The 15,015-nt window shown below is 43.6% G+C and overlaps 1 protein-coding gene across 4 annotated transcripts in view; it reads left to right on the forward strand.

Annotated features, from left to right (window-relative positions):
* Nucleotides 1-621: 621 nt before the first annotated feature.
* golga3 (golgin A3) overlaps nt 622-15,015 on the forward strand; it is a 102,751-nt gene continuing 88,357 nt past the window's right edge. For 3 of the 4 annotated variants that reach the window (XM_072240831.1, XM_072240833.1, XM_072240835.1), the window contains exons 1-2: nt 803-891; nt 10,380-10,723. In XM_072240831.1, coding sequence (XP_072096932.1) covers nt 10,588-10,723 — 136 coding nt within the window. In that variant the 5' untranslated portion in view covers nt 803-891; nt 10,380-10,587. Of the gene's footprint in view, nt 663-802; nt 892-10,379; nt 10,724-15,015 lie in introns of those variants that run through there. The other variant, XM_072240832.1, reaches the window with a different exon arrangement.

A 15,015-nucleotide genomic window follows, 5' to 3' on the forward strand; every position in this document is an offset into this window, starting at 1 on the left:
AGTATACTCAATATTGACAAGAAGTATAATCGTTCGTGTGTCATTAAGTAGATTGTGTTTGTCTATTATTGTGACTTAGATGAAGATCAGACCACACTTTATGAGTAATTAATATAAAAAAACAGGTAATTGCAACGGGTTCACAAACTTTTTTCTCTATATTATCATGTATTGCATTATACTGCTGTCACAAAGTTAACAAATTTCACGACATATGCCCGTGATATTAAACCTGATTCTGTAGACCATGAGGAGAAAGAGAAGGAGGAGGGGAACCAGAAGGAGGTGACGAGCAGGTGAGAGAGAAACCACAATGGGGTATGCAAAAAGAGAGAAGGAAGGAGGCAGGGTGGAAATTGCCGGAAGTTAGAGAAATCAATGATCTTCCAGCAGATTGCTTCTTGCACTAAAATATTAAGAGTTTATGCAAACTTGTTGTGTAGATGCAAGCTACTGCTTTTCCAATGAGCACATTTCAAAAGCGTTTCATTTAACCGCAAAGTGCCTTGTGTGTATGCTAAAGCAGCCAAACATTCAGAAGTAATTGCACTGTTGCAATTTAAGGTCAATATCTGGGTCCCAGCCCATCTCCGTCAATCACTGCTCCTCCCAACCGGAAGGTCCGTCCTTTTTACTGAGCCGGGCTGCTTGGAATTTCTCAGGTGAGTGTAGAGGGGAAAAAGAGGGAAGAATGATTCATAAAACGATAGCGTGCTTTGTAACCGGCGCTGGCAGGTAATTGGTGATTTAATTTTGGCGTTAGTGTTTTGTTGGGAGCGCGGTTTGGAGGAAGGGGGCGGACGTGAGGCTCGAGGGGCCGGGGGGAAGCAAGATGCTGACGGAGTAAACAAGCCACGTATGGCCGGCGGGCTGCCTCTCCCGGGCCTCACGGTAAATGTCGGCGGGGTGTGGAGGCAACATCCCTCCATCCTTGGGGGGGAGGCCGGGCTTTCGAGCGGTGGTCGGGGCCTGGGGGTGGGCTGGGTTCTAAGTACCGTCTCCCTCCGACCTTCCGCGCCCCCTCCCCTGTCTCCTTGTCCTCCTCACCCTCTTCTTCCTCGCCTTTTTCCTCTCCCTCTCCTCCTCCCATTTTCCGTTCCCCGATTTCCCTTCTCCCGGATTTTCCTCTCCCCAGTCTCCCTCTCCCACTCTCTTCCCATCCCCTCCCTCTCTCGGGTCTCCTTGTCGTCAATACTCCTTCCTTCCCTGTGTCTTCATCTTCTCTTCACTCTTTCTCTGACACTCCCCTTACGGGTCTTTCTCTCTTCATCCTCACCTCTCACCCCTTGAGTTTTTTTCTCCTCCTCCCCGACGTAGTTTGCTTTTCCTCCTCATCCTTCCTTTCTCCTGGGTTACTTCTTCCCATCTTCTAATGCTCCTCGTCCTGCTAGATCTTCCTTTCCTTCCATCCTCTGCTTCCTCCCTCTGGGTTTTGTTCTCTTTCCCAGCCCCTATCATGTTTCCAACCTCTGGGTATCGTTACTCTAAGCTTCCCCTTGAGACTGGAAAGGAATAAGTGTTGTGAGGGTTGTGACAAAAGGGCCCCTCCACTGCACGCCTGAAGTTCCCTTTGTGAGCCTTTCACGATTTTTCAAAATATGTGGAAACATAGGAAACAGGAGGATACTGTGCATAGAAAGTTCCCATAAACTCCCATGATCATCATCAGCTCTGTTTTTAGTAAATGATTACATTGTTTGGATTTCTACCTCACTGGCACTTTTTATCCCGGCTGCTGCTTTGTAAATTCCCTTTGTTTCATATATAGTTAATTTTAGGAGAAAGTTAATGATTGTGCTTAAGTGACTTTTAAAGAGCTAAAAAAATTGTTTGGATGAAATTGCTGGTTAATTTTGTTTTTAGTTATTGCCTCATCTAGTGTATTGTCTAGTTATCATATAGTGTACTCAGATTTTGTTGTGTACCATTCAGCCTGGTCTTCTAATATATCGTAACAAACTACCACAAATTCAGAGTGGATCAATTTATAGATACATTTTACACACTATGAGACACACCCTCCCATCCAAACCAGCAAAGTGCCCTGGGATCTCACAGGTTCCATTTTGTCACATTACATTATACAGAAGTTACAAATTCGTAAAGATGAGGGTTATAGATATGTTTCCACAATATCCACTGATGTACTCTTTTGATCGCTAGTAATCAATCAGATGTATTACATTTTCTTTTGGAATGTATGGATGCTATTAAGTGAACTATGGGAATGCAGAACCCAGAAAGGGAATTTATTGAATTTCCAGTAATTGCCCATCCCCCTCCCATTCACCATTCTCCATTCCTGTTTCCCTCTTTCTCCTTACCTGCCCATCACCTCCCTCTGGTGCTCCCCCTTTCCTTTCTTCCATGGTCTTCTGTCCTCTTCTATCAGATTCCCCCTTCTCCAGCCCTTTATCTGTTTCACCAATCAACTTCCCAGCTCTTTACATCACCCCTCCCCCTTTCCCAGTTTCACATGTCACCAACCACCTTGTACTACTTCCTCTCCTCCTCCCACCTTCTTACTCTTGACTTATCTTCTTTCTTTCCAATCCTGAAGAAGAGTCTTGGCCTGAAACATTGACTGTTTATTCATTTCCATAGAGGCTGCCTGACCTGTTGAGTTCCTCCAGCGTTTTGTGTATGTGTTACCTAATGCACAGCAGGATCTTGGACAGTTGGTGTACAGATACGGTGTGCAAGTTAGGCAAATGGTGCCTAACTTGGTCTTTGTTTCTAAGGGCAAAACCATGCAAGAGCGATGGCTCATGACGTTTAGTTGGGTTGAACAACAATAAGTGATGTAACACACACAGCATGCGAGAGGAACTCAGCAGGTCAAGCAGCTTCTCTGGAAAAGAGTAAAAAGTTGACATTTCGGGCCAAGACTCTCCTTCAAGCCTGGAAAAGAATGATAAATGATGGTTTATGATGGACATACCCTTGGAAGAATGAGAACGATGTTTTGAAACGAGGTACAATTTGAATGAAATTTCCCCTGCTGAATAGTCTCAAAATTGTTCATTCATTTTGTGCCATGTCATACGACATGGGTGGTCATGGTCTTTCCATGACCATGATTGTTCTTAACAATTTTTTTTTTGCAGAAGTGGTTTGTCATTGCTGCCTTTTGGGCAGTTTCTTTACAAGACGGGTGATCCTAGCCATTATCGGTACTCTTCAGAGATTGTCTGGCATTAATGACCGCATAACCAATGGTTCAGTTTAATATCAGAGAATGTATAAAGTATACAACCTGAAATCCTTGCTCTTCGCAGACATCCATGAAACCAGAGAGGGGGAAAAAACCCCAATGAATGACAGAAAAACGTGACCCTGATTGGGGGGGAGGGTTGGTGGCTCTGGTGCGACACCTTGCCCAAGGGTGACGTGACCTGCAGGCTAGTGGAGGGAAGGAGTGCCTTGCACCTCCTTTGCTAGAGATGTATCTCCACCCTGCCACCCAATCTAGAAATGGGGGCCACAACCTCAGGATAAACAGGTCATTCAATTAGGACGGAGATGAAGGGAAATGTCACTCTCAAAAAATCTTTGGAATTCTCTTTCTCTGGGGTCTCTGGATGTTTGATTGCTAAGTGAGTTCAAGATTTGAACATCTTTGATTACTAAAAATGTAAGGGTTGTAAAAATTGGCATGATTGTGAGTCAGACAGGACAAGAAAGTGAACTTGATGCTGAATTGGTTTCAGTCTCAGCGAATTTCCAAGCAGGTTAAGCCCATTGCTATATTTTTTTTGCTGTATATCTTGATTTTTTTTTCTCTCTACTTTAGTTTGATTTCAAACAAAGTTAATTTCCCCTCTTGATGATTTAGGTGGTCATTACCAGCTTTATCCTTTCTGATCCACCCAGCACTGAGATCATATCAACTGGCATGTTTTGTCCTTTAATAGAATAATCTTAGGCTTTTGGTTTTAACTCCTTTGATCCTTTGGACTCTGTCAATGGTCTCCCTTGGAAGCTCTGTGAGCCTGTCCTTCCTTCAGTGCTGTTTCTGGTCACTACTTCCAGAAGCCATGCAACTGCTGATCAGGCTGCCAGTACTACATGTCACTAGAAAAAAAAATGTTTTTGAAGGGACACTATGCTCCTAAACAACTTGCCTAAAATTAAAATAACCAACCTATAATTAGTATTGTTGGATGGCAGGGTGGCAGTATGCCTCTACAGAAGGATGTGTAAGTCGCTCCTTTTCTCTGCAAGTCTACGTCACCCTAGGACAAGGTGTAGCACCTGCTTAGCCCTCAGATTAGGGTGACGTAAAACTGAAGTTACCTGTCTTGTAAAGACACTGCCCAGAAGAGGGCAATGGCAAACCACTTCTGTAGACAAATTCGCCAAGAGCAATCATGATCATGGTTAGAACATGAGTGCCCAGGTCCCTCCGGTGCTTCCTGCTCCCTCCCCTCTCCCCTTTCCATTCTCCCTTCTCCTTTTCCCAACCACTCCCTCCCCTCTACCTTCTCCTTTTCCCAGCCACTCCCTCCCCTCTCCCTGCCCCCTTCCCACTCTCAATCCACAATCAAGACCCATATCAAAATCGGGTTTATCATCACATATGTCATAATTGTTTTGGTTTTTTTGTGGCAGTGGTACAGTGCAATACATAAAATTAGTATAGTAGTGTGCAAAAGTCGTAGGCACCCTAGTTTTGTATATATATGTGTACCCAAGACTTTTTAACTACTGAAGGGGCCATACCACTGAACTCATCATCCTGTACAGAAGCTATATACTGCCCTTGATTCAAGGTTCTTTCATTAATGTCGTCCTAAGATTCATTTTTTCAATATTCAACCGTCTTAATTTTTTTAATTGCTCAATCTTAAGTGGTTGACATAATTCTCCAGTAAGTAGAGGAATAACTGAATTATAAGGATAAGCTTTAGTGATGGCGTGTCTGCCTGTTGCATTCCCATTACTGGTCTGTGGGTTTTTATCTTGCAATGAAAAGCACATGCCATGTCACATAACAAGCTTCTAAACCATGTCCCACTATGCAATAGATTTAAAAGGCACAGGACACTGTAGGAGCTATGCATCTGTTTTCTATCCACAATGTATTCTGTGTTGTACATTTATTATGGTACCTAGTCACATGGGTGGGGGCATGGTAATGAAGAAGGGAATAAGTGTATTCATGTTTAGTCTGGCAGCATCTCTAGGAAGAGGTGCAGTCAACGTTTCAGGCCGAGACCCTTCGTCAGGACCTGCACCTCTTCCTAGAGATGCTGCCTGGCCTGCTGCGTTCACCAGCAACTTTGAAGTGTGTTGCTTGAATTTCCAGCATCTGCAGAATTCCTGTTGTTCATGTTTAGTCTGGTTGGTTTGAGCTGACAACCATCTGGTGTCATACCTTTTGACCACTTAACTTCACTCAATTACCATTTGAAATAGCTTAACTTTGCTTAAGTACATTTATATTCGCTAGTCTTAGTTTCATATGTTTCATCACTTGAAGATTGAATGTTTTTCTAGTTGCTAATAAAGGATTGAGTACTTTTTTTTTGGACATTATTATTGGATTGATCAGAGGGTGCATCGGACCCACCACTGCCTGTAAGGAGTTTGTACGTCCTCCCCGTGACCATCGAAAGATGTACCGGTGGGTAGTTTAATTGGTCGTTGTAAATTGTCCCATGTTTAGGTTAGGGTTAAATTGGGGGATTGCTGGGTGGAGCAGCTCGAAGTGCCAAAAGGGCCTATTCTGTGTTGCATTGCAACAAATAAATGCAGGATAACTCCCTGTGCTAGGTCGCCAGCAGTGTTTGAATTGCTGCTGCTGATGTGCTAACCTATTTTTACCAGTGCTTTAGGCTAATGAATTTTCAATTAGCATTTGAAAGAAGCCTACAAAGTCTGTTATTTCATGTAAATTAAACCAGTTCTGTTTGGCAGCTAATTGTCTCTATTTCAGCTCCTCTGTGAAGCCTTCATCTTTAGTTACAAATGCTTGTGCTCTTCTGGCTGGCCTCCTATTCAGTAACTGTTCCTGAACTTGGTGGTGTGAGTCCCGAGGCTCCTGTACCACCTTTCTGATGGCAGCAGCGAGAAGCGAGCATGGCTTGGGTGGTGGGTGTCCCTAATGGATGCTGCTTTCTGATAAAATTCACGTACGTGTGCTCAGTGGTTGGAAGGGCTTTCCCTGTGATGGACTGGACCATATCCTTGAGTTGTAGGATTTTCCACCCAAGAGCATTGGTGTTTCCATACTAGTCAATATACTCTCCACTGCACATCTATAGCACAGTCCACAATTCACTGCACATATCCATATTAAATTATCTTTAAAAAATTTTGGTGATGAGTCTTGGCCCAAAGTGTTGACTGTTTATTCCTCTCCATAGCTCCTGCAGCATTTTTTTAAGTATTGAAAAAAAAATAGAAGAGAGATAAGATTGGATATAGGACCACTAGAAAATGAGGCCGGAGAAATAATAACAGGGGACAAGAAGATGGCTGATGAACTAAATGAGTGTTTTGCATCAGACTTCACTAGCAGTGTGCCAAATGTTGAAGGGTGTGAGGGAAGAGAAGTGAGTGCAGTTACTATTACAAGGGAGAAGTTGCTCAAAAAACTGAAAGACCTAAGATTACAAAAGTCACAGGACCAGAAAAACTGTCCCATAGGGTTCTGAAAGAGGTAGTGGTAGAGTTTTTGTGGAGGCGTTAGTAATGATCTTTCAAAAATCATTGGACTCTGGCATGGCGCCAGAGGACTGGAAAATTAATGCCTCTCCACTCTAAGAAGGGAGGAAGGCAACAGAAAGGAAATTATAGACCAATTAGCCTGACCTCAGTAGTTGGGAAGATGTTGGAGTCAATTGTTAAGGATGAGGTTATGGAGTACTTGGTGACACAGGACAAGATAGGACAAAGTCAGCATGGTTTCCTTGAAGGAAAATCTTGCTAATGAACCTGTTGGAATTATTTGAGATTGTAATTAGGATAGATAAAAGGGATACGGTTGATGTATATTTGGAGTTTCAGAAAACCTTTGACAAGGTGCCACACATGAGGCTACTTACCAAGTTAAGAGTCCATGGTATTCCAGGAAAGCTACTAGCATGGTTAGAGCATTGGCTGATTGGTAGTAGACAGCAAGTGGGAATAAAAGGACCTCTTTCTGGTTGGCTGCCAGTGGCTAGTGGTGATCCACAGGGGTCAGTGTTGGGACCACTTCTTTTTAAGCTGTATATCAATTACTTAGGATGTGGAATAGATGGCTTTGTTGCCAGGTTTGCAGATGATGCAAATATTGGTGGAGGGGCAGGTAGTGTTGAGGAAACAGGTAGGCTGCAGAAGGTCTTGGACAGATTAGGAGAATGGGCAAGGAAGTGGCAAATGAAATACAATGTTGGAAAATGCGTGGTCATGCACTTTTTCAAGATTCTAAGATTCACAAAACTTATACATCAGCTCTGCAGGGCAGAATGAGACAGCGTTCCTCAGGGGCAGTGCAATCATAACATAACAAATGCAACACTAAATAATAAACAGAACAATAAATAATAAAACACAACAGCCACATGTCAGTTAAATCAGTTATAAGTGTCCAGTGCAAGTTAAGTGTCCAAAGCAGAGTCAGGTAGAGCAGCTATTTAGCAGTCTGACTGCCTGTGGGAGGAAGCTGTTTAGTAGCCTTGTGGTTTTAGTTTTGATGCTCCTGTAACATTTGCCTGATGGCAGAAGAACAAACAGTTCATTGAGAGGGTGTGAGGGGTCTTTAATGATGGAGTGTCTTCTAGAGGCATTGACTCTGAAAGAGGTCTTGGACAGAAGGTAGGGAGACCCCAATAACCTTCTCTGCTCCCCTAACCACCCTCTGCAAGGCTTTTTTGTCGAGAGCACTGCAGCTGGAGTACCAGGTTGTGATGCAAAAGGTCAGCACACTCTCAACCACGCCTCTGTAGAATGTAGTTAAGATGTTAGTGGGGAGTGATACTTGTTTAAGCTTCCTCAGAAAGTGCAATCTCTGCTGGGCCCGTTTCACAATCCCAGTGGTGTTCCTGGACCAGGTGAGATTGTCCGAGATCTGCACCCCAAGGAACTTGATGTTTTCCACTCTCTCCACTGTGGAGCCACTGATGCTGAGGGGTGTGTGCTCAGGCTGAGACTGTCTGAAATCGGCGATCATCTCCATGGTTTTGGTGACATTAAGCATCAAGTTGTTATCCTTGCACCAGCTCTCTAGGTGTTTGACCTCCCTGTACATAGTTTCATCATTTTTGCTGATGAACCCCGCCACTGTGGTAACATCTGCAAATTTAATGATCAGGTTCTCCTTGAATCTGTAGCAGAAGTAAATGTGCAGACTGTTTTGGAGTTTCTCACCGTTTACAAAAATCTGAGATGCAAAGGGACCTGTGAGTCCTTGTGTGGAACACCCAAAAGGTTAACTTGCAGGTAGAGCAAGGCAAATTCAACGTTAGCATTCATTTCAAGAGGTCTGGAATACAAGAGCAGGGATGTGATGCCGAAGCTTTATAAGGCACTGGTGAGGCCTCACCTTGAATATTGTAAAGTTTTGGGCTCCTCTAAGAAAAGATGTGCTGGCATTGGAGAGGGTCCAGAGGAGATTCACAAGGATGATACTGGGAATGAAAGGGTTATCATATGAGGAACGTTTGATGGCTCTGGGCCTGGACTCACCAGAATTCAGAAGGATGAGGGGGTCTCTCATTGAAACCTTTCGAATGTTGAAAGGCCTAGGTAAGAGCAGATGTGGAAAGGATGTTTCCTATGTTAGGGGAGTCTAGAACAAGAGGGTACAGCCTCCGCATAGAGGGGTATCCATTTAAAATAGATGCGGAGACATTTCTTGAGCCCGAGGGTGGTGAATTTGTGGAATTTGTTACCACAGGCAGCTGTGGAGGCCAGGTTGTTGGGTGTATTTCAGGCAGAGATTGATAGGTTCTTGATTGGACACAGCATCAAAGATTACAGGGAGAAGGCCAGGGAGTGTGGCTGAGGAGGGGATAAAAAGGATCAGCCATGATTGAATGGCGGAGTAGTCTGGATCGGCCAAATGGCCTAATTCTGTACCTGTGTCTTATGGTTTTATTTTATGTGTGTGTTGATCTGCATTTCCAGCATCAACTGAATCTCTTGCATTTTATCTTTTAAAATGATCATTTGCAGTTTCTCAGTTCATTTTACTATGTAAAGCATTAATGTAAAAAGAACATAGTTTGACTTTGCCGACATGCAAAGTACTTATCTGACATGCAAAGTACTTATCCAAATGCATCGTTGAACAATATCAGATTTCTGTTTGTTAACTATTACATAAACGAAACCACGTATTATAGCAAAATGAAAAACCCAACAGTTAAATAATTTTTGCTCCACAATTTATAAGTTGTTGGTACCTGTACCACTTTTGATGTTTCAAAATAATTAAAATATTGAAGTGTACACAGTATTCTGCAAAAGTCTTGGGCACATTATATAGCTAGGGTGTCTAAGACTTTTGCACAGTACTGTATTTGTCAATGTGGAGGGGAGAACAAGTTTGTAAATCTGGCAGAAGTAAAGGATGTTGGGAATGGCAAGGGTGGAGCGCTATGGGAGGTGTGTGGGACAGGTGGCAGAGGAGGAGTGCCAGGGGTTTGGCGCAGGTACAGACACACCCAGCCCTGAGACGCCAGGCAAGGTCATTTGATTTATTGATCATTACAGAATGTCTCTCTGGTGCTTCCCGCTCCCTCCCCTCTCCCTTCCCCTTTTCACAACCAGGATTCCCCTCTCCCTGCCCCCTTCCCACTCTCAGTCCACAATAGAGACCCATATCAGAATCAGGTTTATCATCACTCATATATGTCATGAATTTTTTTTGCAGCACCAGCACAGTGTAATACATGAAATTACTACAGTCCTGTGCAAAAGTCTTAGGCACTCTAGCTGTATATATGTGCCCAAGTCTTTTGCACGATACTGCAGGTTTAGCTTGTTTTGTGTCAGTAAGTTATAATTTCCTACAGTTTAATTTACCAATGTATTAAATGTGATTCCAAGCTTGACAGAGTTTAGTTGTTATACTGAATCTCCGCAGACTCCTAAGGAATTGGAGGCGATGCCGTGCGTTCTTCGCAATTGCACTTGTGTGCTGGGACAGATCCTGGACCCAGCATATTGTTATTATTGTCACAATGTCGGCATTTAGACACTGCTTAGAATTAGCTAGGTTTGAATGCATTTGATTACTTTCCTCCACTCATCGGTAATGCATACTCCTTCCTGGTGACAGCAAGTTGACCACAATCAGGCCAATATCCTTGCCCTCGCTTCTTTTCTGACTGTTACGACATAAATCCTGATGCCACTCAAACTGGAATTAATGCGTTGTCTTTCCACAGTGCCTGTAATTTCTTGGTCTCGGGTTGTGACGGACAGGCCCACTCTTTGATGTGTTGGGAGTTTGCCGAGTGCCGCGACTTTGGGCTGGCGTCATGCTGCTGCGTTTCAGATGTCACACAACCTCCTGAGTGACTCACCGAGCTGAAGGCATTTGAATGGCAAGAAGCAACCCCGTGACGTGTCATTGTGTGTTGCGGTGAATGTAAGATGATGGAAGCTACGTCTAACACACAGGATGTCTTGCTGGTTAACTCATCGTATGCCACGGCAGCTGAGAGCAAAGAGGATATTGCTGATGATGCAGCTGACTCTGGGCGGTCCATCATGGGAGTTGATATAAACGGTGAGTAACGTGCAGTGGCCTAAAACTCCTTTAAATTATCTCTCAAAGTGTATTGGGGTGGTACGATGGCTTCCAGTACAGGAGACCCATGTTCAATTCCCACCGCTTCCTGCAAGGAGTTTGTACGTTCTCCCCGTGACTGCACAGGGATCTTCTGGGTGCTCCAGTTTCCTCCCACAGTCCACAGACATACCGGTTGGTAGGTGAATTGGTCATTGTAAATTGTCCCGTGATTAGACTAGGACTAAGCTGGGGGGTTGCTGGGTTGCATGGCTCAAAGGGCTGACCTCGTGCTGTATCTCAGTGAATAAATATTACACTTCCCTGCTTGATAGTATTTTATTTCCACTTTCTTTAAAATGGCCTGTGCTGTGGTTGGAGGACTTGAGTGGGAGGGAGGAAAGGGGCCTGTTTGCTGCTGGTTGTGCTCTGCTGAGCGTGGTGGGCATGCTGCGTTGTCCCAGGATGTGTGGGTGTGGCAGTGCTTGTGAGCTAGTCCCAGTACACCCTGAGGTTCAGAATCAGAATTCTCCATCCAGTCCACCTTCCTATCAGAATCAGGTTTAATATCACCGGCATGTGTTGTGAAATTTGTTAACTTTGTGTCTACGGTACAATGCAATACATAATAGTAAAAAAGAAAATACTGAATTAAAGTAAGTATAAATATATTCAATAATTTAAATAAGTAGTGCAAAAATATATGAAATATAAAAACTGGTGAGGTAGTGTTCATGGGTTCAGCGTTCATTAAGAAATCGGATGGCAGAGGGGAAGAGGCTGTTTCTGAATTGCTGAGTGTGTGCCTTCAGGCTTCTGTACCTCCTTCCTGATGGTAGCAATGAGAAGAGGGCATATTGTTAATGATGGACGCTGCCTTTCTGAGGCACTGCTCCTTGAAGATGTCCTGGATACTACAGACTCTGGAGCTCATGATGGAGCTGACTAAGTTTACAAGCTTAGTAAACTGAGAAGGTTTAACGGCACAGCTTACTTTGAACAGCAAAACAGGCCCCTTTCCTCCTTTGCACTCGTACACTTGAGTTGTGTTGGTTGTTAACACAAACAACACATTTCACTGTATGTTTTGATGTACATGTGATAAATCTAATGAGGTGAGTCAGAGCTCCTGTTGCATCACTATGTAACAATGGGTTGAAAGTGCTGCTTGCTTTCGAAATGGTCCTATATGTTTCAAAGTTCTTGTCTAGAATTCACTGCTTTCTCCGTGCTTTGCTCTTTACGTTACAGTGTAGTATTTGACTGATGGTTAGACAATAGGTGCAGGAGTAGGCCATTCGGCCCTTCGAGCCAGCACTGCCATTCACTGTGATCATAGCTGATCATCCACTATCAGTATCCAGTTCCTGCCTTATCCCCATAATCTTTGATTCCGCTATCTTTAAGAACTCTATCCATCTCTTTCTTGAAAGCATCCAGAGACTTGGCCTCCACAGCCTTCTGGGGCAGAGCATTCCATATATCCACCACTCTCTGGGTGAAAAAGTTTTTCCTCAACTGCGTTCTAAATGACCTACCCCTAATTCCTAAACTGTGACGTCTGGTTCTGGACTCACCCATCAGCGGGAACATGCTTCCTGCCTGCAGCGTGTCCAATCCCTTAATAATCTTATATGTTTCAATAAGATCCCCTCTCAGCCTTCTAAATTCCAGAGTATACAAGCCCAGTCGCTCCAATCTTTCGACATATGACAGTCCCGCCATCCCGGGAATTAACCTTGTGAACCTACGCTGCACTCCCTCAATAGCAAGAATGTCCTTCCTCAAATTTGGAGACCAAAACTGCACACAGTACCCCAGGTGTGGTCTCACCAGGGCCCTGTACAGCTGCAGAAGGACCTCTTTGCTCTTATACTCAATTCCACTTGTTATGAAGGCCAACATGCCATTAGCTTTTTTCACTGCCTACTGTACTTGCATGCTTGCTTTCAGTGACTGATGCACAAGAACACCTAAATCTCATTGTGCTTCCCCTTTTCCTAACTTGACTCCATTTAGATAATAATCTGCCTTCCCGTTCTTACCACCAAAGTGGATAACCTCACATTTACCCACATTAAACTGCATCTGCCATGCATCTGCCCACTCATCCAGCCTGTCCAAGTCACACTGCATTCTCATAACATTCTCCTCACATTTCACACTGCCTCCCAGCTTTGTGTCATCGGCAAATTTGCTAATATTACTTTTAATTCCCTCATCTAAGTCATTAATATATATTGTAAACAGCTGCGGTCCCAGCACTGAACCCTGCGGTACCCCACTGGTCACCACCTGCCATTCTGAAAGGGACCCGTTAATCGCTACTCTTTGTTTTCTGTCAGCCAGCCAACTTTCAATCCATGTCAGTACTCTGCCCCCAATACCATGTGCTCTAATTTTGCCCACTAATCTCCTATGTGGGACTTTATCAAAGGCTTTCTGAAAGTCTAGGTACACTATATCCACTGGCTCTCCCATGTCCATTTTCATAGTTACATCCTCAAAAAATTCCAGATTAGTCAAGCATGATTTCCCCTTCGTAAATCCATACTGACTCGGACCAATCCTGTTACTGCTATCCAGATGTGTCGTAATTTCATCTTTTATAATTGACTCCGGCATCTTTCCCACCACTGACGTCAGGCTAACCGGTCTATAATTCCCTGTTTTCTCTCTTCCTCCCTTCTTGAAGAGAGGGACAACATTAGCCACCCTCCAATCCACAGGAAGTGATCCTGATCCGGTTCTAAATGGAGAATATCTATTTCCAACTCTTTAAAATATAGATTCAAAAGCCTCCCACATTTGATAAGACTTAATATTTTGTGACAGTCCTAAATGTGACAGATGCTAATGAGAAGCAGAATCTAACACTGTGATTACATGAAATTAACTTTGGAGAATTAGTCAACAGCCCACAGGGGTGTAGATGTCATTTCCGGTTTGCACACCAGTGATGTTATAGAGTCATAGAAAAGTACAGCAGAGAATCAGGTTATTTGGCCCATCTAGCCTATGCCCTACCATTTAAGCTACCTAATCCCATAGAGGGGGATGTAAAGAATATCATGGACGAAATGAATATCTTTAACGAGGATATCATGAACAGTGCAAGCACAAGAAGAGAAATAATGTATGAGGTCATGAAAAGGCAATGTAACTTCATTGGACATGTGATTAGGAAAGAGGAGTTAGAATGCATGGTAATTATGGGAAAGATTGAAGGGAAGAAAGCAAAAGGAAGGCAAGGACGAATGATGATGGAGACAGCAGCCAGAGAACTAGAAATGAATACCAGTGAATTGATCCACTTGACCCAAAACTGCCATGGCAGTCAAAGCTCAATCTGGGCGTGGCACCTGATGATGATGATGGATCCCATTGTCCCACACTGGGACCATAGCTCTCCATACCCTTACCATCCATGTACCTATCCAAACTTGTCTTAAACATTGGAATCGAGCTTGCGTGCACCAGTTTTGAGAAGAAGTTTCCCCTTGTGTCCCCCTTAAACTTTTCACCCTTAAACTATGACCTCTAGTTGCAGTCCCACCCAACCTCAGTGGAAATATCCTGTCTGCATTTACCCTATCTATACCCCTCATTATTTTTTATACCTCTATCAAATCCCCTCTCCAACTCCTACGCTCCAAGGTATAAAGTCCTAACCTATTTAACCTTTCCTTATAACTCAGGTCCTCCAGACCCTGCAATATCCTTGTAAATTTTATTTATACTCTTCCAACCTTATTTGTATCTTTCCTGCAGGCAGATGACAAAAAATGCGCAAAATTCTCCAAATTAGACCTCACCAAAGCCTTGTACAACTTCAACATAGCATCCCATCTTCTGTGCTCAGTACTTTGATTTATGAAGGCCAATGTGCTACAAGCTCTGTTTACGACCCTCTCTACCTGAGACACCACTTTCAACGGATTAAGGACCTATATTCCCAGATCCCCTTATTCTACTGCTTACACTGTAAGACCTACCCTGGTTGGTCCTACTGAAGTGCAACACCTCGCACTTTTCTGCATTAAATTCCATCTGCCATTTTTCAGCCCATTTTTCCAGCTGTTGCAGATCCAGCTACAAGCCATGATAGCCTGCTTGTTTGAGAGCTAAATGTTGAAGGGGATATTCACTGTTGTTTTCTTTACTAGTCCTTAAATATCTTAGACTAGCATGTTGTTCCCTTTTTCTCCTCTCCTTTGCCCGCTTCAACTACATCCAGTGCGACGTTATCCACAGAGATGCAGCCAGCTCTGCTTTTGCACCCCCAGCCTGCA

The sequence above is a fragment of the Mobula birostris genome, chromosome 22 (assembly GCF_030028105.1).
Source record: "Mobula birostris isolate sMobBir1 chromosome 22, sMobBir1.hap1, whole genome shotgun sequence".
Lineage (NCBI taxonomy): Eukaryota > Metazoa > Chordata > Chondrichthyes > Myliobatiformes > Myliobatidae > Mobula > Mobula birostris.